This window comes from Salvelinus alpinus, chromosome 10 (assembly GCF_045679555.1).
Source record: "Salvelinus alpinus chromosome 10, SLU_Salpinus.1, whole genome shotgun sequence".
NCBI classification, from domain to species: Eukaryota; Metazoa; Chordata; class Actinopteri; order Salmoniformes; family Salmonidae; genus Salvelinus; species Salvelinus alpinus.
The window spans coordinates 36,430,908-36,452,207 of record NC_092095.1 but is presented as its reverse complement, the minus strand read 5'-3'; the positions used below and the strand labels follow the sequence as shown (position 1 = coordinate 36,452,207).

The following is a 21,300-nucleotide window of genomic DNA, read 5'->3' as shown; positions in this document are numbered from 1 at the left end:
CTGTGTGGGTGCGCGCGTGTGTGTGCGTGCGTGTGTCTGTGAGTGTGTTTGTCCCTGAAAGCAGAGCTACATAATAGTTTTGTGATTATGTCCCTTTGTGAAATGCCACTCCCATGACTATTAAATAGCTATTCTGCTGACACAAAGAAGAATTCATTACCCCAAGCAGACGCAATTTGGAGGCCAACGTAGCCCTCACATCCCCGGGAAAGTGACTAATCAAATTGGCCTAGAGAACATTAAGGAAATGTTTTTAATGATGTGTATCAGAAATAAACCCAAGAAACTTGAACAAGCAATGTCTGTCTAATAACTTCTCTTTAATAGGTGGTTTCACCCCCAATTTCATGATTACGATCTTGTCTCATCGCTGCAACTCCCCAACGGGCTCGGGAGAGACGAAAGTTGGGTCACGCGTCCCCCGGAACATGACCCGCCAAACTGCGCTTCTTAACACCCGCTCGCTTAACCCGGAAGCCAGCTGCACCAATGTGTACAGTAGGAGGAAACACCATTATACTGATGACCGAAGTCAGCCTACAGCCGCCCGGACCGCCACAAGGAGTCGCTAGAGCGCGATGAGCCATGTTAAGCTCCACCGGCCAAACCCTCCCCTAACCCGGACAATTCTGGGCCAATTGTTCACCACCCTATGGTACTTCTGGTCATGGGCCGTTAATGACAGCCTGGGATCAAACATACACTGCGATGCAGTGCCATAGACCACTCTGGAGGCCTGTCTGGAAAGCTTTTTAATATATTTCATTCTCTGGGTCACAATTACAATGGTCATCATGTAATGCTTTATCATCTCTCTGCCTCTCTCTCTCTCTCTCTCCTTTCAGTAGAGGGATTAATAGACTGCTCACATCTGTAGGCAGTCATTAAAGTACTGTCTGTCCAAGGCTTCTCCCCCGAACTCAGTCCATTAGGCATGCACCGCCGCGAACCGCGCACCTCTGTCCAACAGGGTCATCTGGGTGCGCTTGCTTTCGACCATTGCAGGTGATAAATAGAGTGAGAGAAAGAAAGAGAAAGTGATAAAAGGACAGAGTGGTGTGACTCAGTGCGATGGGCCATCACTGAGGAATATCCTGTGTTCATCTGGATTCATCTGTTGACGTCACACTGCCTTTGTGTGCCCATAGGGGCTATTGATGTTGTGTCGTGATGTGGCACACTGCCTACGAATAGGTCCTCTTGACAAGTATTCTCAGAATGGATTTTCCAAATATTTAACTGGAAGTAAAGGTTCTGTTCATAAGTTTGCATTGTTCCAATCCCGAACCAATGACACGGAGGATTCAGCTGTTGACGTCACACTGCCTTTGTGCGCTACACCTGACTACCCCCGAGCTATTGAGGTTGTGTCGTGATATGGCCCAGGCCCACTGTCTACGAATGTAGGTCCTCTTGAAAAGTACTCCCACATTGGATTGTGGGAAATTAATGTTCTGTTCAAAATTGTGCTCTGCTCCAATCCCAAACCACCCTTTAATTACAATAGAAACCAATAATCAATGACTCTCTGTACATAGTTGCATCCCAAATGGCACTCTATTCCCTTCATAGTGCGCTAGTTATGACCAGGGATTCGACAAGTCAAGAGTCGTCAAATGACCTCCTCTTTTCCTCTGGGAGTGGGGCGTATTTTGCAGCAGCAATGTTCTCCTCTCCTCACGTGGACACAAGGCCACTTTAGCATCCCAGTATAAATCTGCCAGCCAGAGGACAGGCCTGTGTCTGGCTAGCTTACGCTCGCCAACAGCTGCGCCTGGGGTCCTGAACACCGAGAGAAAGTCATTTTAGACAGTGTCATAGTGTTTAGATCATTTTGATGATGTCTACCATGAAATTGTTCCACGTCACGTAAGCAGAACCCCTGAGCAGACCACAGTTACACACCAGCGGTGGCTAGTGGCACTTTAAATTGGAGGACAGGCTTATAGTAATGGCTGGAATGGAATTTTGCAACTCTACCTCTCGGTTCACCGGGGTAGATGAGAGTTGATAGCAGTGGTAATCTCTGCACTTTGATATCATTGTGTTTACTTGATAGCTACCTACACAAATAGCTACCTAGAACCGCGTGTTAATAAGATACAAATTCATTCAAAATATTTAAATGGAAAGTCTGATCCCTGTGTCTTCAGTGTGAAATATGACCACCAGGACCTGTAACCCAGAAGCTCCAGCCATCTGTTCATTTATCAGTCTGGAACAAGAACACCCAGCCTCGCTCAGTCAGCACTAATGTTCATTAATAATTATATAGGGGAAGAACATTGCCCGTGGACCTGGGATATTAGACCCAGACAGGACAGAGGAAGGACTCTGGCTAATTGGTGATAGATAGCGGTACCATTGGGCATTACAGTGTGTTCCTGATCATCTGAAGTAGCCAGTGTAATGAAAAAAGGTGTCAGACAGGGTGGTGCACAAAATTAAATTTGGTGGCAGTGATGCACCCAACATTGTTAAAGTCAATTAAGTACACTCTTGGAAAAAAATGTGCTATCTAGAACTGTTATGTTCTACATAGCAATTTTTTTTCTAAGAGTGTACAGGGTTCTTTGGCTGTCCCCATAGGAGAACCCTTTGAAGGACCCCTTTTGGTTCCAGGTATAACCCTTTTAGCGTCCATGTAAAACCCTTTCCACAGAGGGTTCTACATGGAACCCAAAAGGGTTCTATCTGGAACCCAAAAGAGTTCCCCTACGAGGACAGCCGAAGAACCCTTTTGGAACCCTTTTTTTCTATGAGTGTAGTATTTGGCTGGCAGCTGGCTCTTATGAAACACACTGGCGTAGAGGTCATGCTTAAAACTAAAGGCACAGTGCAGTGGTGTATCATGGTGCTGTGTGCCTCTGTAGCCTACTCCTAAAAGGGACTTGATGTAGCCTATGCCGTCAGTGTTGTTGTGTTAATGTTCTATTTCTATATTTTTTTCTGTGTGTGGATGAAATAATGACTTACTGGCTGGCTTTTTGATTTGCCCCTTAGTCTGTAGTAAGGAGACTTTGATGAATGTGATCAGACGCCAAGACTTTATTGATCAGATCAATTCTTCAATGGCGCATTAACCTTTTGGACAAAATGTCAGGGAACTTGTTTGATACTTTAGTCAATTAAAACTTGTGCTTTGCTAAGGAGATATTTCACCTACAAATGATCATTTTTCACATACATTCAGTCTTAAAAAGTGGACTAATGTGCAGATCCAGCTAATCCCAAATGAATGGAAAAAATGTGCACTGTCTAATTTCCTGTTTTTATTTTATTCGGTGCTTATCTTTTCCATTCATTCGGGGTGGAGGCATATAGCTCAATCTAAACAACCGATGTTGTGGGATGTGGTTTCGTCATGCATTAGACTGCTAGAGGTCTGAAAACGTCTGGCAACCTTTGATTTGAAAGTGTAATGTCCTTTGAGAATGATTGTGATGTGTTGTAAATTGTGTTCTAGGTTTGCATTTCTTTCTCTGTTTCAGGTTGCCTGTTCGAGGATGAGCTCTGTACACCTTACGAGTTCTGCGCTAATGGTAAGCCAGCCAGCTTCAAAGGGTTCTATTCTGAGAAGTGACAATCAACCAACTGCCCACCACCCTCATTATACAGCAGCCCTTCAGTGATGGTATCGACTCACACACACTATTCTAAAGCACTCATTGCTTTTCATCACTACCGGGGGGAAACTAAGCCTGCATCCCAAATAGCACCCTACTCCCTTTATAGTGCACTACTTTTGACCAGGGCCCATAGGGCCTGAGCAAATGTATTAAAAATAAAAAGCTGACATATCACATTTGCATAAGTATTCAGACCCTTTACGCAGGACTATGTTGAAGCACCTTTGGCAGTGATTACAGCCTCAAGTCTTCTTGGGTATGACGCTACAAGCTTGGCACACCTGTATTTGGGGAGTTTCTCCCATTCCTCTCTACAGATCCTTTCAAGCTCTGTCAGGTTGAATGGGAGCGTTGCTGCACAGCTATTTTATGGTTTCTCCAGAGATGTTCGATTGGGTTTAAGTCTGAGCTCCGGCTGGGACACTCAAAGACATTCAGAGACTTGTCCTGAAGCCACTCCTGCGTTGTCTTGGCTGTGTGCTTAGGGTCGTTGTCCTGTTGGAAGATGAACCGTCGCCCCAGTCTGAGGTCCTGTGTGCTCTGGAGCAGGTTTTTATCAAGGAACTCTCTGCACTTTGCTCCCTCGATCCTGACTAGTCTCCCAGTCCCTGCCGCTGAAAAACATCCACACAGCATGATGCTGCCACCACCATGCTTCACCATAGGGATGGTGCCAGGTTTCTTCCAGACGTGACGCTTGGCATTCATGCCAAAGAGTTCAATCTTGGTTTCATCAGACCAGAGAATTTTGTTTCTTATGGCCTGAGAGTCTTTAGGTGCCTTTTGGCAAACTCCAAGCGGGCTGTCATGTGCCTTTTGCTGAGGAGTGGCTTCTGGAAGGTTCTCCCATCTCCACAGAGGAACTCACAGAGGAACTCTTTCAGAGTGACCATCGGGTTCTTGGTCACCTGCCTAACCAAGGCTCTTCTACCCCGGTTGCTCAGTTTGGCCAGGCGGCCAGCTCTAGGAAGAGTCTTGGTGGTTCCAAACTTCTTCCATTTAAGAATGATGGAGGCCACTGTATTCTTGGGGACCTTCAATGCTGCAGAAATGTTTTGGTACTCTTCCCCAGATCTGTGCCTCGACACAATCCTGTCTCGGCACTCTATGGACAATTCCTTCAGCCACATGTCTTGGTTTTTGCTCTGTGGGACCTTATATAGACAGGTATGTGCCTTTCCAAATCATGTCCAATCAATTGAAATTACCTTACCTGGTGGACTCCAATCAAGTTGTAGAAACATCTCAAGGATTATCAATCGAAACAGGATGCACCTGAGCTCAATTTTGAGTCTCATAGCAAAGGGTCCGAATACTTCTGTAAATAAGGTATTTCTGTTTTCAAACATTTCTAAAAACGTAACAAAATGTGGAAAAAGTCAAGGGGAGTGAATGCTTTCCGAATGCACTGTACAGTATATATAGATTTTTTATTTTTATTTGCAAAAATGTTTAAAAACCTGTTTTCGCTTTGTCATTATGGGGTATTGTGTGTAGATTGCTGAGGATTCTTTAAAAAAAATCATTTTAGAATAAAGCTGTAACATAACAAAATGTGGAAAAAGTCAAAGGGGTCTGAATATTTTCCGAAGGCACTGTACATTCAGCTCAAACATAGCTGACGAGTCAAGTGTGAGAGAAGCACAAAGTTCTTAGGGCAAAACATAAATAAAATGGAAAGAAATTACAATTTCTTTTTTTTTTGATCCCACAGCACCTCAACAGAACCTATGTCTCTCAATCAAGTTCTCATGGTTATATATACAGTAGAGTATAGAATGAATTGCCTCTGTATGCTCCTACATTTACTTTGAATCCAGCTATGAATGTTAATGACATAGAGTGAGGGGGGAAATGTTGAGGCTTTATTCATTTGGCCTTTGGGAAGAATCGTGTACAGTTGCATACACAACACAAACATGTGTGGATGAACAGAAGGCAGCGTTGTTAAGGTTAAGCTTAATGTATTCCCCATAGGAAATTGTCCTGATAGTCGTTGAGGGGCGGGTATTTATCAAGCGTTCATCTCAGAGTAGGAGTGCTGATCCAGGATCAACTTCCCCTTGTCCAGCTTCATCGTGATCTAAAACTGCAAAACTGATCTTAAATCAGCACTTCTACTCTGAGACGCTTAATACGTGTTCTCTGTCATGTACTTCTAACAGATCCCTGGCCTAGACACCACATCTGTGTGTGTTTGCGTTTTTGATTTTTCTTTACACCAGTAAACATAATGACTCAACGTCTGGGCTTAAATGTTATTTAGTTTGAATGAACGCAGCTCGCTTCATTTAGCCCAAATGAGCTCATGATGAAATCAATCTTCAAATGAGGTGAAGCTTGCAAAGGAACACTTACATTGGATCTCCATCAATCTAACTCCCAATCTAAAATCTTAAGAAAATGCTTAACGTGGGCGCTCTTATCCGTATCTAAGATTATGCTCTGTTGCTCTGTATATAGACTCATTCACTCCTAATGAATAAACCTGTGAGAAGATTGTGTGGTTGTATAACTACCTCCGACTCTTATTCTCTGCTCTCGGTCCCTGAAGAACTAACCTGGATAATTTTAGGCTGGTTCAACCTTACTCTGTTTCTCATTCAGCTTAGCTGCTGGCATGGCGGTCAGTGACACAGGAGTGAGATTTCTAGAAAGAACTCATTTCACACCCCTCACCAGGATATGGCCCCTTTTCCATGGCTGAGAATTTTCTTTGAAACTCTTAGTGTCTCCATTAACTAGAGATATTGGAAGATAGGAGGAATCATCGGTGCCTTTTCCTCATTGTGAATGGCAAATGAAAGCTGAGTCCGTACGGGAGTTGCAGCGATGGGACAAGACTGTAACTACCAATTGGGGAGAAAACTGGGTAAAAAGTACAAAAATTAAATAAATAAAAATAAATGTTTCGCGATCAACTAGGAATCCCTTGGTGATCAACCAGTCAATCGCGATCGACCGTTTGGTGACCACTGTCCTAAAGCATCAGTGCTCACAGTTAAATTGCTTTACCGGTTGTAGGATTATTATTATTATTATTGTGTTATTATCAATAAAACATTACAATAAGGTGCAGAGTGAATGATTTGCCTGTTGGGGGGGATGGAGACCCCAACCTCCGCTAAAATCATTGACAACTGTGTGGCGTTTTGTTAAATAAATATGAACTATTTGGTTGTAATACCATCACGTTTTGAAGAGCATAGTCAGAACTACAGATTTTCGATTATTCCATGCAAAACGATTGTGCACATTTAGCTCTAGGTCTCTCATCAGCGTAATACAGCAAGTAACTGCATGCTTTTCATGATCAGTAAACATCAATAATTGGTCATGTAAATCCAAAGGGGAGTCTCACGATATCTCTCAGTATTGGCCCCCATTAATTGGATATTTGAGTGATTTAAAATAAAAGTGAACCATACCTGTGTGTGGTGGTTTAGTGGTTTTAGATCATTTCCCACCCTTTGTGGGATCTGCCTGTCAAGCAGCAGAAGGGCGCATTTGCCGATGTACTGTTAGGTGATAATGTTTACTTTGCAAGCTACCGGTAGAAAGTTTGTACAGTTGGCTAAACATAATGTGTTAAGTAGACCTAATGTATTCCAACCAACGTACCTACCTAGCGAAGTTAGCAAACACTATCCCCTTTTCAACATTGTGAGTGTTTAATCCCGATTGCTGCTGACAGGCATGATAGCCTACATTGATTGATGGACCATGTCAAATTGGCTAGCTATCTAATAACAGATCACATCCATATGGCTAGTTAACAAGCTAACTTTCAGGAGATAAAGTAGATGGCTATATTTGCTTGCCATTCATAGTGGTGATGACACTAGTCTGACTGACAACTTAACCAGGACAAGGACTTTCCAATGTCAAGCTCTTTCCAAAAGCCTAACCTCTGATGAAGCAAGCTAAATGACACGTTAGTTGCTTAGCTAGCTAGATAGCTACGTGCCAAATGGATCGGCTACCCTCACGTATCTGAAACCACATGATCAGTTGAGGTTTACTGATCATAAAAAGCATGCAGTTACTTGATAGAGGTAAATGTGGAATAATCGTAAATGTATAGTTCTGACTATGCTCTTGAAGAGGTGATGATATTAAAACGAAATAGTTATAACATTTACTAAACCATCCCATGAAAACGGTACGTAGTTGTCAAGGTCTCCTTGCACCCCAGCAGCCAAATCGAATGCTCTGCACCGTATTGTGACGTTTTAGTGATAACGACCTATATCTGTCAATCAACATTCCACCTTATTTTCAAAGGCCTCACACACATTCAAAACAACTCTATGTATGTGTCCTAAATGCACATTATTCTTTATATAGTGCATTCATTTTGGTCAAAAGTAGTGCACTATATAGGGAATAGGGTGCCATTTGAGACGCAAACAATGGCGCTACAGAGATTCTATCTATATTTAGCCTTTTCTTTTCCAATTTAATTAAATTGATTAGTTATTGTTGTATGTTTAACGTAATTCTATTTTCAATTTGATTGAATCGAGATTAATTTCTACTGATTACGGTTAGCCCACTGTTGGGCTTTACCAATGCTCTTGGCATGTAATGTGTTGTAAGGGGTGCGTAACTGGTGGCAGGGAAGTCAGACGCAGGAGAGCAGAACTGGGTAATAACCGGAGCAGTTTAATTATCAAAACCAACGGCATCCAGATTAACAAAATATGGGTACAAAACCTGTCGCGCACCAGTCAAAATGTGCACAAGCACTTACAACAAACAATTTCACACACAGACATGGGGGGAACAGAGGGTTAAATACATGACAAGTAATGAGGGAAATGTAAACCAGGTGTGTGGGAAAACAAGACAAAACAAATGGAAAATGAAAAGTGGATCGGCGATGGCTAGAAGACCGCCGACGTCGACTGCCGAACGCCGCCCGAACAAGGAGAGGAACCGACTTCGTGACGTGTGCATGTATGTGGACACATATATTGATTTGTTGCCAGCTGAAAGCTCCTGTAGCCTTGATTAGTGTTTGAGCTCAGACCCCAATGGTTTGTTCAAATACCTCATGTTGTTGTGGCCCTTGCCCCTGTCATTTTGAGACATTTGTCCTGAACATTTTTTATTAGAAATGTCTCAAATCAACTATTATTTGTCACATGCTTCGTAAACAACATGTGTAGACTAACAGTGAAAGGCTTACCTATGGGTCCTTCGCAATAATGCAGAGAGAAAGGAATTAGAGAGATACTAGAAAAGTAAAACAGGTAACAATAAAAGTCATAATAAATACACAATGAGTAATGATCAAATCAAATCCAGCTTTATTTATGCAGCACATTTCAGACATGGAATGCAACACAATGCGCGTTACAGGAAAAAAACGAATGAAAACAATGAAAATAAAACTGAAATATTTACTACACAACAAACATAAGAGGACCAAAAACAAAAGAATAACAATAAAAATGGAATGACTAAAAAGCACCCTAAGGAAAAGCAAAGCTAAAAAGATATTCCAGAGGCTGGGGGCATAGTAACTAAAGGCTGCCTCTCCATGCCTCTTGGTCTTAAGCTGTGGGATAGTTAAAAGGCCAGTGCCGGAGGACCTGAGGGACCTGACGTGTATTGGGGTACACAATCGTGGATTAATTTAAAAACCAATACAAGAATCTTAAAATATATTCTTAAACTCACAGGCAGCCAGTGCCGAGACCTTAAAACCTGTGTAATATGTGCTCTCTGTCTGGTCTTGGTCAGTACCCGACCAAGACCAAATAACAGCTAGGATTTTTACCTGGTGTTTTATCTTTATTGCACATCATTTAAAATGTGGCTATATACACGGGGTACCAGTACCGAGTTGATGTGCAGAATTACGAGGTAATTGAGGTACATTTATACAGTACATATAACTATGAATAAAGTGACAGATAATAAACAGTAGCAGCAGCGTATGTGATGAGACAAAAATGTTAGTATGAAAAAGGGTCAGTGGAGATAGTCTTAACTTCTTACGGCTGAAATCCCGTTAACGGGATCGATTTGACAACAGCCAGTGAAAGTGCAGGGCGCTAAATTCAAACAACAGAAATCTCATAATTAAAATTCCTATTATACACAATTTTAAAGATAAACTTGTTGTTAAGGCTTGGGGGTAGAAGCTCTTCAGGGTCCTGTTGGTTCCAGACTTGGTGCATCGGTACCGCTTGCCGTGCGGTTGCAGAGCAGTCTATGACTTGGGTGGCTGGAGTCTTTGACCATTTTTAGGGCCTTCCTCTGACACCGCCTGGTATAGAGGTCCTGGATGGCAGGGAACTCAGCCCCAGTAATGTACTAGGCTGTACACACTACCCTCTGTATCGCCTTGCGGTCAGATGCCAAGAAGTTGCCACACCAAGCGGTGATGCGAACATTTAATATGCTCTCAATGGTGCAGATATACAACTTTTTGAGGATCTGAGGTCCCGTGCCAAATATTTTCAGCCTCCTGAGGGGGAAGAGGCGTTGTCCTTCCCTCTTCACGACTGTCTTGGTGTGTGTGGAACATGATAGATCTTTAGTGATGTGGACACCGAGGAACTTGAAGCTTTCGACCCGCTCCACTAGAGTCCCATCAATGTGAAGGGGGGCGTGCTCGGCCCTCGATTTCCTATAGTCCACGATCAGCTCCTTTGTCTTGCTGACTTTGAGGGAGATGTTGTTGTTCTGGTACCACACTGCCAGGTTTCTGACCTCTATAGGCTGACCTCTACAACCCTATAGGCTGTCTCATCGTCATCGGAGATCAAGCCTACCACCGTCATCACATCGGCAAACTTTATGATGGTGTTGAAGTTATGTGTGGCCATGCAGTAGTGAGTGAACAGGGAGTAAAGGAGGGGACTAAGTATGCACCCCTGAAGGGCCCCCGTGTTGAGGGTCAGCATGGCGGATGCATTTTTGCCTACCCTCATCACCTGGAGGCGCCCTGTCAGGAAGTCCAAGGTCCAGTTGCAGAGGGAGGTGTTCAGTCCCAGGGTCTTTAGCTTCGTGATGAGCTTGGAGGGCAGTATGGTGTTGAACACTGAGCTGTAGTCAATGAACAGCATTCTCAAATAGGTGTTCCTCTTGTCCATGTGGGAAAGGGCAGTATGGAGTGCAATAGATATTGTGTAATCTGTGGATCTGTTGAGGCAGTTTGCGAATTGGAGTGGGTCCAGGGTGTCTGGGGTGATGATGTTGATATGAGCCATGACTAGCCTTTCAAAGCATTTGACGGCTACAGATGCAAGTGCTACGGGGCTATAGTCTTATAGATAGGTTACCTAGGAGTTCTTGGGCACAGGGACTATGGTGATCTGCTAGAAACATGTAGGTATTACAAACTGTGTCAGGGAGAGGTTGAGCTGGTAGCATATCAGGATTTTTTATAAGCGTCTGGATTAGTGTCCCGCTCCTTTAAAGCAGCAGCTCTAGCTTAGCTCAGTGCGGATGTTGCCTGTAATCCATGGCTTCTGGTTGGGATATTACGTATGACGATGTCGTCGATGCACTTATTAATGAAGCCGGGGGACTGATGAGGTAAACTCCTCAATGCCATTGGATGAATCCCGGAACATATTCCAGTCCGCTCAAGCGAAACAGTCCTGTAGCTTAGCATCCGCTTTATTGGACCACTTCCGTATTGAGCGCGTCACTGGTACTTCCTGTTTCAGATTTTGCTTGTAAGCAGGAATCGGGAGGATAGAGTTATGGTCAGATTTGCCAAATGGAGGGCGAGGGAGAGCTTTATACGCGTTTCTGTGTGTGGAGTAAAGGTGATCTCGAGGTTTTTTCATCTCTAATTGCACACGTGACATGCTGGTAGAACTTAACTTAGACGGTTTTTTAATTTTCCTGCATAAAAATCTCTGGCCACTAGGAGCGCCTCCTCTGGATGAGTATTTTCCTGTTTGCTTATGGCCCTATACAGCTCGTTGACTGCGGTCTTAGTGCCAGCATCAGTTTGTGGTGGTAAATAGACAGATACGAAAAATATAGTTGACAACTCTCTTGGTAAATAGTATGGTCTACAGCTTATCATGGGGTATTCTAACTCAGGCGAGTAGAACCTCGAGACTTCCTTTATATTAGAGATTGTGCACCGGCTGTTGTTAACAAAGAGACACACACCTCCTCCCTTGACTTTACCCGATGCTGCCGTTCTGTCTTGCCGAGGCATAGAAAAAACAGCTAGTATATTATCCATGTCCTTGTTCAACAGACTCCATGAAACATAGCATATTACAGTTCTTCAGGTCCCGTTGATAGTATAGTCTCGAATAGAGCCTGTCCAGTTTGTTCTCCGGTGATTGTATGTTCGGCAATAAAATGGAGGATAAAGGCGCTTTATGTACTCGCCGACTTAGTTTTTTCGCCAGGGTTCCCGCAGGTCGGCCTCTCTTACACTCTCTTGCCTTTTTCTTTTCTGTGCCTCGACGATTAGGGCCTGGCCCGGGGTGAGCAGAATGCATAGCCGCGGAAAGTAGGGGTGCTGAGGGTGCTGCAGCCCCTCCTGAAAAATCGGAATAAAAATAAATTCAAAATATTAGTGATCGCTGTTCTGATGTCCAGAAGCTCTTTTTGGTCATGGGAAACGATGCTGGAAACATTATCTACAAAGAAAGTTACGACCAGCGCAAAAAAAAAATACAAAAAATTGAAGAATTGGTCAGGAGCACATAAAATGCTGCTATGCAATGCAGCGCCTTTATAGACTCTGCAGTTCTGCATGTTGTCTTTTGTTTGTTCAACTCTCCATGTGGCCAACAAAAAAAGATGTTCCGCTCGTTCATGCGTAAAATTGAAATACCTGGGAAAGTCAGCATCTTAGATCTATCCATATCTTAGTCTCCATAATGCTTCTTTCCCCTTCTTTTGTTTCTTTCTTTAGGGAAATCTCATTGAGACCTAGTTCCCGATCACAAGTGAGCACAGAACAATACACACACAACAAAAAATACACACATTAAATACAAAATACACACATTAAGGAAGAGCTAATCCATCAAAGCATGTGCAGTCCTCCTGGCAAAGTTTGATGTGGTCCATCGCATTCACTGTAAAGTGGCTAAGCAACAAATAATCTCTGCATTTTGTAATGCTGTATCGGCCTGGAAAGACTTGATTTAGCATCTCTGGATTAGATGCCGTCCCCACCCCATCATAATTCTCTATTAGCTGTTATTAGCTGTTTACAAGACAAGGATAATTGCTGAACATAGCACAGACTTTCCTGTATAGCACAGACTTTTCCTGTTTGAAGGATTTTCCAGGAATCTTCCAATAATCAAATCAAATGTTATTTGTCACAGATACACATGGTTAGCAGATGTTAATGCGAGTGTAGCGAAATGCTTGTGCTTCTAGTTCCGATAATGCAGTAATATCCAACGAGTAATCTAACCTAACAATTTCACAACAATTACGTTATGTGTAAAGGTGTAAAGTGTAAAGTAATGAATAAGAATATGTACATAAAAATATATATATATATGAATGAGATATATATGAATGAGTGATGGTATAGAACGGCATAGGCAAGATGCAGTGGATGGTGTAGAGTATATACATATGAGATGAGTAATGTAGGGTATGTAAGCATGATATAAAGTGGCATTGTTTAAAGTGGCTAGTGATACATTACATCAAGATGCAGTAGATGGTATAGAGTACAGTATATACATATGAGATGAGTAATGTAGGCTATGTAAGCGTTGTGTTGAAGTGGCATTGTTTAAAGTGGCTAGTGATACATTACATCAAGATGGCAAGATGCAGTAGATGGTATAGAGTACAGTATATACATATGAGATGAGTAATGTAGGGTATGTAAACATTATATGAAGTGGCATTGTTTAAAGTGGCTAGTGATACATTTATTACATACATTTTTCCAGTGGCTGGAGTTCAGTCAGTATGTTGGCAGCAGCCACTCAATGTTAGTGATGGCTGTTTAATAGTCTGATGGCCTTGAGATAGAAGCTGTTTTTCAGTCTCTCAGTCCCTGCTTTGATGCACCTGTACTGACCTCGCCTTCTGGATGATAGCAGGGTGAACAGGCAGTGGCTCGGGTGGTTGTTGTCCTTGATTATCTTTTTGGCCTTTCTGTGACATCGGGTGGTGTAGGTGTCCTGGAGGGCAGGTAGTTTGCCCCCGGTGATGCGTTGTGCAGACCTCACTACCCTCTGGAGAGCCTTACTGTTATGGGCGGAGCAGTTGCCGTACCAGGCTCTCGATTGTGCATCTGTAAAAGTTTGTGTGTTTTTGGTGACAAGCCGAATTTCTTCAGCCTCCTGAGGTTGAAGAGGCGCTTCTGCGCCTTCTTCACCACGCTGTCTGTGTGGTTGGACCATTTCAGTTTGTCCGTGATGTGTACGCCGAGGAACTTAAACCTTTCTACCCTCTCTACTGTCCCGTCGATGTGGATAGGGGGTGCTCCGTCTGCTGTTTCCTGAAGTCCACGATCATCTCCTTTGTTTTGTTGACGTTGAGTGTGGTTATTTTCCTGAAACCACACTCCGAGGGCCCTCACCTCCTCCCTGTAGGCCGTCTCGTCGTTGTTGGTAATCAAGCCTACCACTGTAGTGTCGTCTGCAAACTTGATGATTGAGTTGGAGGCGTGCATGGCCACGCAGTGGGGGCGGCCCGTCAGGAAGTCCAGGACCCAGTTGCACAGGGCGGGGTCGAGACCCAAGGTCTCGAGCTTGATGACGAGTTTGGACGGTACTATGGTGTTAAATGCTGAGCTGTAGTCGATTAACAGCATTCTCACATAGGTATTTCTCTTGTCCAGATGGGTTAGGGCAGTGTGCAGTGTGATTGCGATTGCATCGTCTGTGGACCTATTGGGGCGGTAAGCAAATTGGAGTGGGTCTAGGGTGTCAGGTAGGGTGGAGGTGATATGGTCCTTCTCTCAAAACACTTCATGATGACGGAAGTGAGTGCTACGGGGCGGTAGTCATTTAGCTCAGTTACCTTAGGTTTCTTGGGAACAGGAACAATGGTGGCCCTCTTGAAGCATGTGGGGACAGCAGACTGGGATAAGGATTGATTGAATATGTCCGTAAACACACCAGCCAGCTGGTCTGCGCATGCTCTGAGGACGCGGCTGGGGATGCCGTCTGGGCCTGCAGCCTTGCGAGGGTTGACACGTTTAAATGTTTTGCTCACGTCGGCTGCAGTGAAGGAGAGCCCGCAGGTTTTGGTAGCGGGCCGTGTCAGTGGCACTGTGTTGTCCTCAAAGCGAGCAAAGAAGTTGTTTAGTCTGTCTGGGAGCAAGACATCCTGGTCCGCAACGGGGCTGGTTTTCTTTTTATAGTCCGTGATTGACTGTAGACCCTGCCACATACCTCTCGTGTCTGAGCCATTGAATTGCGACTCTACTTTGTCTCTATACTGACGCTTAGCTTGTTTGATTCCTACTGGGATTTCTGGAAAACCTGGCAACCCTACCTGCAATGACATTATGCTGGCTTGCAAAGTGATGTTTAATTCCTAATTGCATCCAGCTAGAGTCAGGATATCTAACAGGTTTTTCCCCCCCTTTCAATTAAGACCTTCGTTTATCAATCAGGTTGTCACGGCCGTCGTCGGAAGGAGACCAAGGTGCAGCGTGGTTAGCGTACATTTCTTTTTATTTGAAATGAATGTCGCCAACAAAACAAGGAAATGACCGTGAAGCTGAACTTGTGCAATAGTGCCACTAACAAAGATAACTACCCACAAATGCGAAAGGAAAAATGGCTGCCTAAGTATGATTCCCAATCAGAGACAACGATAGACAACTGCCTCTGATTGAGACCCACACCCGGCCAAACACAAAGAAATAGAAAACATAGAAATAATGAAACTAGAATGCCCACCCTAGTCACACCCTGGCCTAACCAAAATATAGAATAAAAGCCTCTCTATGGCCAGGGCGTGACACAGGTTCAAGGGAGGAGCAAATCCCCACAGGCGCTCAGTCCTCCATGGAATGAGTTTGATACATTTAAACTGGAACAACCATTTCAGTTACGGATGCAAAAGAATCTAACTAAATGATTGGATTAGTTTAAAAAGCATAAGGTTTAATCAATCAATCACTCAATGTGCATGCAAAAATGCAATGTGCATGCAATGTGCATGTCAACCTGCAGTAGAGCATGCTGGGGAAAAAGTACGTTGTTATCATAACTTTAAAAAGTCAGTACCACATAAACATTTTAAGTAATATTTACTTTTACTCGATTTTCAGTTCAACTTAATATAAGTATTTGAGTTAAAAATGCCTTGGGCTTTACAGTGTGTGTGTGTGTGTGTGTGTGTGTGTGTGTGTGTGTGTGTGTGTGTGTGTGTGTGTGTGTGTGTGTGTGTGTGTGTGTGTGTGTGTGTGTGTGTGTGTGTGTGTGTGTGTGTGTGTGTGTGTGTGTGTGTGTGTGTGTGTGTGCAGGATTATGTGTGATGTCTGCTGGGAATGTCCTGTCAACTGTGGAGGAAACAACACATTAACTGTGGCAGTTGTCATGGAAACTGGTGAAGGAGCACAAAATAGCAAATATAGGACAGTCAGTCGCCTGTCGCTTGTTATGTCACTGTCGTCATCTATTCGTTCATCTCTTATGTCATCTCTATTACATTGTTATAAACTCATTTTGTAAAACTGTCTGTTTACACTGAAATAATGGCTTCTCATAATCATGATAACCATAGTCATGATTCTCAACATATATCAAATTTATCTTATCTTGAGCATTCTTTGTTTCCCCCTTTCCTCATCTCACTTATATCTTTTTTTATCCTTCTCTCTTGTTGTCATTCAGACATACAGTAGGTTACCTGTCTGTAGTGCTCTGTATAACTACATGGAGACGTGAAGTTATTCTGTCAGCTTGTATATGCAGAGTGCGACAATAAAATGCACTGTATTTATGTGTTGTTTATGTTCATTTTCCCTTCGAAAGGCTTTCTCCCGCAGAGAGCCGTCGTTACACGGGTCACAGGCTACAGAAGCAACGCAGGGAAACGCTGCCTTTTCATTTCAAAGAAGATTGAAATTAGTAGCGGAGGTTGACGGTATTATTATCTTTGCAATTATCAGCCACTCAACGTTGAGCACAGGCCTATAATTAAAAAGTTATCAAATGAGCTGCAGCTGAACGATAGTGACTATTGGTGTGTAATAATGCATAGGATAAACCTAGTCAATTCATTTATTAATGCAAAGAAGCAGAACTAAGATTAATTAAGCTCTCATGATAGGTTGAGTGATGACAGCGCACCTGCGTCTGGACCTAGAAAATAAACGGATAAATGGCATGTGTAAATAAACAAGTGTTAAATAAATAAATGCATTTGTAAATATGAACGGATTTGAACAGGCATGGTAGTGTAGGGTGTCAGTCAAGCCATGGTGTCATTAATTGCCACTGCCAGCAAAGCACAGTAAATGAGCACTGACTGTAGATCAGGTTGTCATGTGGTGCAGCACGAAGTTCCCATCATTAGTCTCTCTCACTCACGCACACGCGCACACGCGCACACGCACACACATAGATGATGAGTCATAATGCTTTCAACTGTGAGTTCGGCTTTGACTCGAGTTTGATGCATTTTGGGATTTTGAAGAAGACGAGACACATGGATATTCTTTCTCTCCCTGACTGTGAAAAGACGGCGTGTGGCTGGGTCATTTATATTCCTCACACGGTATCCTGACCCCCAGTCTCTCAGCCGTCCCAGCATGCTCCTCCAGTCCAGATAACCATTGAATTAATGTCCAGGTAGGAGCTCCGCCGTGGGTTGCCTAGGAACCTGCGTTTGGCAAAGCAAGCGACCTGCTGATAGGGAGATAACAGGGTCCCTGATAACGTCTCAGCTCCAATGATGGCCTGGTGCTTATCGCACTGCTGTCAAAAAAGTGTCAGCGACAAGCTCCCAAACAGGAACTCAAGCTTACGAGAAACTGCAGGGAACACACAACTTCAGCTTTTATACGAAGGTTGTAAAAGATTATGTTTCCCCCTCAGAGTAGCAATCCTAAAGCGCTGTACCGTTGTCATTGCTTTGACATTGCTTTGTCATTAACCCTTTCCCAGCACTCCATTATCCTCATATGTCTGTCACTGCAGTACATGATCTGTTTGATGACAGTGTGTGTGTACTGTATGTGTGTTCTCTTCTAGACGGAGTGTTTGGAAGATGCCTGGAGTTACCCGGTGCGGACCTGTACACCTACGATGCGTCAGCCTCTGCTCTACAGCGCCTCAGGACTCTCCTACAGAACTTGGCCCACAAAGGTGCTTTCTGTTTGTCTGCCTGCGTACCTGCTTGTCTCTCTGTCTGTCTCTTTGTCGTCTGTAAAGATGTGTGTGTGTCTGTTTGGTATGTTCGTCCTTCCAGACGTTATAATATAACTCAGCTCTCATTATGTGAAAACAAGCCCAACGTTCAAGCTGCAAATGTGTCAAAGAGGTAAAGTGCAGGTAATATACCACATACAGGCCATTGTTGTGCCCTGATCATATAACGGCACCAGGAATCTAATTGGCTTGTATGATTGCAGGACATTTGGTGCTAATTACGTGGATGAGTGACGGTGCTGCATGCGGCGTAATTGCATTAGACGGCCTCTCCTGCTCCATTAATGGGAGCACGGCAGCTAATGTGCTTGTTAAACAGGGTAGATACAGGAGAACAGGACACAAAACAGGCCCGGGGATGTCCTCAAACAACAGGAGAGAGAACACGGTTGAAACATAATGGCCGGTGTCCTGGAAAAAAGCCTGGATCTCCATTTTTGCAGATTTGGATCGCCATGATCTAGTAATTATTTAGTTCTCTAGATATTACTCTGGTGTGCAGTATGTCTCCCTCTTTTCTATGTCTCTGTCAACCTGTCTTCCAGATGACGCTACTCCATGTGTGGGTTGTACAGTTGTATGGGTTGATCTCTCTCTCTCCCTCTCAATTCAATTCAATTCAATTGACTTTATTGACATGGCAAGTTCATTATTACTTACATTGTCAAAGTATACATATCGAAAAATAAAAATCAAATATATATGTATATATATGTATATATATGTATATATTGCCAGCAGCATAGCACCCTGCATACCACTGCTGGCTTGCTTCTGAAGCTAAGCAGGGTTGGTCCTGGTCAGTCCCTGGATGGGAGACCAGGTGCTGCTGGAAGTGGTGTTGGAGGGCCAGTAGGAGGCACTCTTTCCTCTGGTCTAAACAAAGATCCCAATGCCCCAGGGCAGTGATTGGGGACACTGCTCTGTGTAGGGTGCCGTCTTTCGGATGGGACGTTAAACGGGTGTCCTGACTCTCTGAGGTCATTAAAGATCCCATGGCACTTATCGTAAGAGTAGGGGTGTTAACCCCGGTGTCCTGGCTAAATTCCCAATCTGGCCCTCAACCATCACGGTCACCTAATAATCCCCAGTTTACAGTTTACAATTGGCTCATTCATCCCCCTCCTCTCCCCTGTAACTATTCCCCAGGTCGTTGCTGCAAATGAGAACGTGTTCTCAGTCAACTTACCTGGTAAAATAACGGTAAAATAAATAAAATAAATAAATAAATAAAATAAATAAATATACAAAATATATACAGTATATATTTATATATAAATAAATGGTGGAACCAACAGTAATAATAATAGTAGTAGTGGACATGGGATTACCATTAACAGCAACTACAACAACAATATTAATCAGAACAACAATACATTAAATCAATGGTAGTAGACCAGTGTCAACATGACTTGAGAAGACATATGACCTGGTATGAAAGACAAAACAAAACTAAGCTAAATGGGAAATATTATCAACATTACTTTGCATTTTTCACTGGCTGTCCCTCAGGTTGTGGCAGGAGGACACATATTTGGCTGCCAAAACTGCACATTTTGGCTTTTCACCCAATAAATATTTGATTTTTTCTTCATCTTTTATAGTTTCAAATTCTTTGTATTGAGTTATAATTTTGGGAAAGAAATATGCTCTTAGGTCTGAGTATTTGTCACAGTGTAGTAGGAAATGCACCTCTGTCTCTACCTCTCCCCTGGATTCTCTCTCTCTCTCTCTCTCTCTCTCTCTCTCTCTCTCTCTCTCTCTCTCTCCCTCTCTCTCTCTCTCTCTCTCTCTCTCTCTCTCTCTCTCTCTCTCTCTCTCTCTCTCTCTCTCTCTCTCTCTCCCTCTCGCTCTCTCTCTCTCTCTCTCTCTCTCTCTCTCTCTCTCTCTCTCACACACTATCTCTCTCTCTCTCTCTCTCTCTCTCTCACACACACTATTCCTCTCTCTCTCTGTCTCTCTGTCTCTCTGTCTCTCTCTCTCTCTCTCTCTCTCTCTCTCTCTCTCTCTCACACACTCTCCCTCTCTCTCTCTCTCTCTCTCTCTCTCTCTCTCTCTCTCTCTCTCTCTCTCTCTCTCTCTCTCACACACTCTCCCTCTCTCTCTCTGTCTCTCTCTCTCTCTCACTCTCTCTCTCTCTCTCTAATGTTCTTCCGCTGTCTGTCATGGGTGGCACATGGAAGTGACTAATAGTTTGGTGCCTCCAGCCAGGACCAGAGAAGCCTTTTAATTGGCACAGTGTAATAGCACAAATGGATTCACTAGGCTAGTCAGTTCACGCTCTCTAGCGGAAGTGTATCCAATGGAACTAAATAAAGGAAAGTGTTAGACAGTTGATTGTTTGTCTCAGGTTAGTTTCAACATTTAGGTTTTACCAAAATAAATATATGCTTTAATTCATGAATGTTTTAAATTAATCAAATGAAAACTATATATGTCATTTCATGTCTCATTCACATTTATGCAACATTTATTACATCCAATATCATTATCCTCAGTTGAAATCTGGCTACAGGACTATCACAAGCATCTGCAACTACAGGCTGTCGCAGCAGAGGGCAGCAAATACCTTCAGCACTAACCTCTCCCTGCTAATTGGCTTTACAGGCCACTCGAAGCGTAATCTTTTATAACAGGCGTAAACAACTGTAGAAAACAATTTTTAAAAAGCATTGAAAAAGCGCGCATCCATAGGAAATTACAAACGCAGTAATGAATATTAGGCACAGTGTGAGACCACAGCATTTATTGTAATTAATTCTCTTAAATAAACGGATGAGACTGAGGAGGATGAAAGGGAGAACGAGAGTCGGCGCGTCCGTTTGTTCAATCTCTATTTCCAGGTGTTAATATCTCTGAAATGTCTGTTGCTGGGAGACGTTTGTCTGTGTCTGACTGACGTTGTGTTCAAATACAGACGGAAAGACCGGAGACATGACGTCACCCCTCCATCACACACTTTCGATGGCGCAGCACAGTCTTGGGTTCCAGTTCAACCCGGCTCAGTTTTGCTTGCACTCTGTCTCTTAGAACCATATCTAAAGACTGAGTAGCGTTATCTTCAGACGAGTCAGTCTGCGCTTCGTTGTGTTTTGGATCTTATCGGCTTAGCATTGCTCCTTATTGAAGTGTCTGTCATCTTTGAGATGTTTAGTTCAGCTCCCCTGTTGAAGAGCAGACAGGGTGATTGAGACTATTGTACTGTAACCTAAATGGAGTAGAAGAAAAGACGAGAAGGGGGGGGGGGACTTCAATAGCATCGATTTGCAATAAACTTTATTTGCATCGGAGTCGCTGTAGACGAAATCGTGCAATCTAAT

At 43.3% G+C, this 21,300-nt stretch overlaps 1 protein-coding gene across 4 annotated transcripts in view; it reads left to right on the top strand.

Annotated features, from left to right (window-relative positions):
* The window catches only part of ptprn2 (protein tyrosine phosphatase receptor type N2), a 247,133-nt gene that overhangs the window by 31,919 nt on the left and 193,914 nt on the right, over positions 1–21,300 (top strand). For 3 of the 4 annotated variants that reach the window (XR_011666471.1, XM_071329113.1, XM_071329111.1), the window contains exons 2-3: positions 3,492–3,542; positions 17,804–17,917. Coding sequence is in view for 3 of the 4 variants with exons in the window: in XM_071329113.1 (XP_071185214.1) it covers positions 3,492–3,542; positions 17,804–17,917 (165 nt within the window). In the remaining variant the exon portion in view is untranslated. The remainder of the gene's footprint in view (positions 1–3,491; positions 3,543–17,803; positions 17,918–21,300) is intronic. The other variant, XM_071329112.1, reaches the window with a different exon arrangement.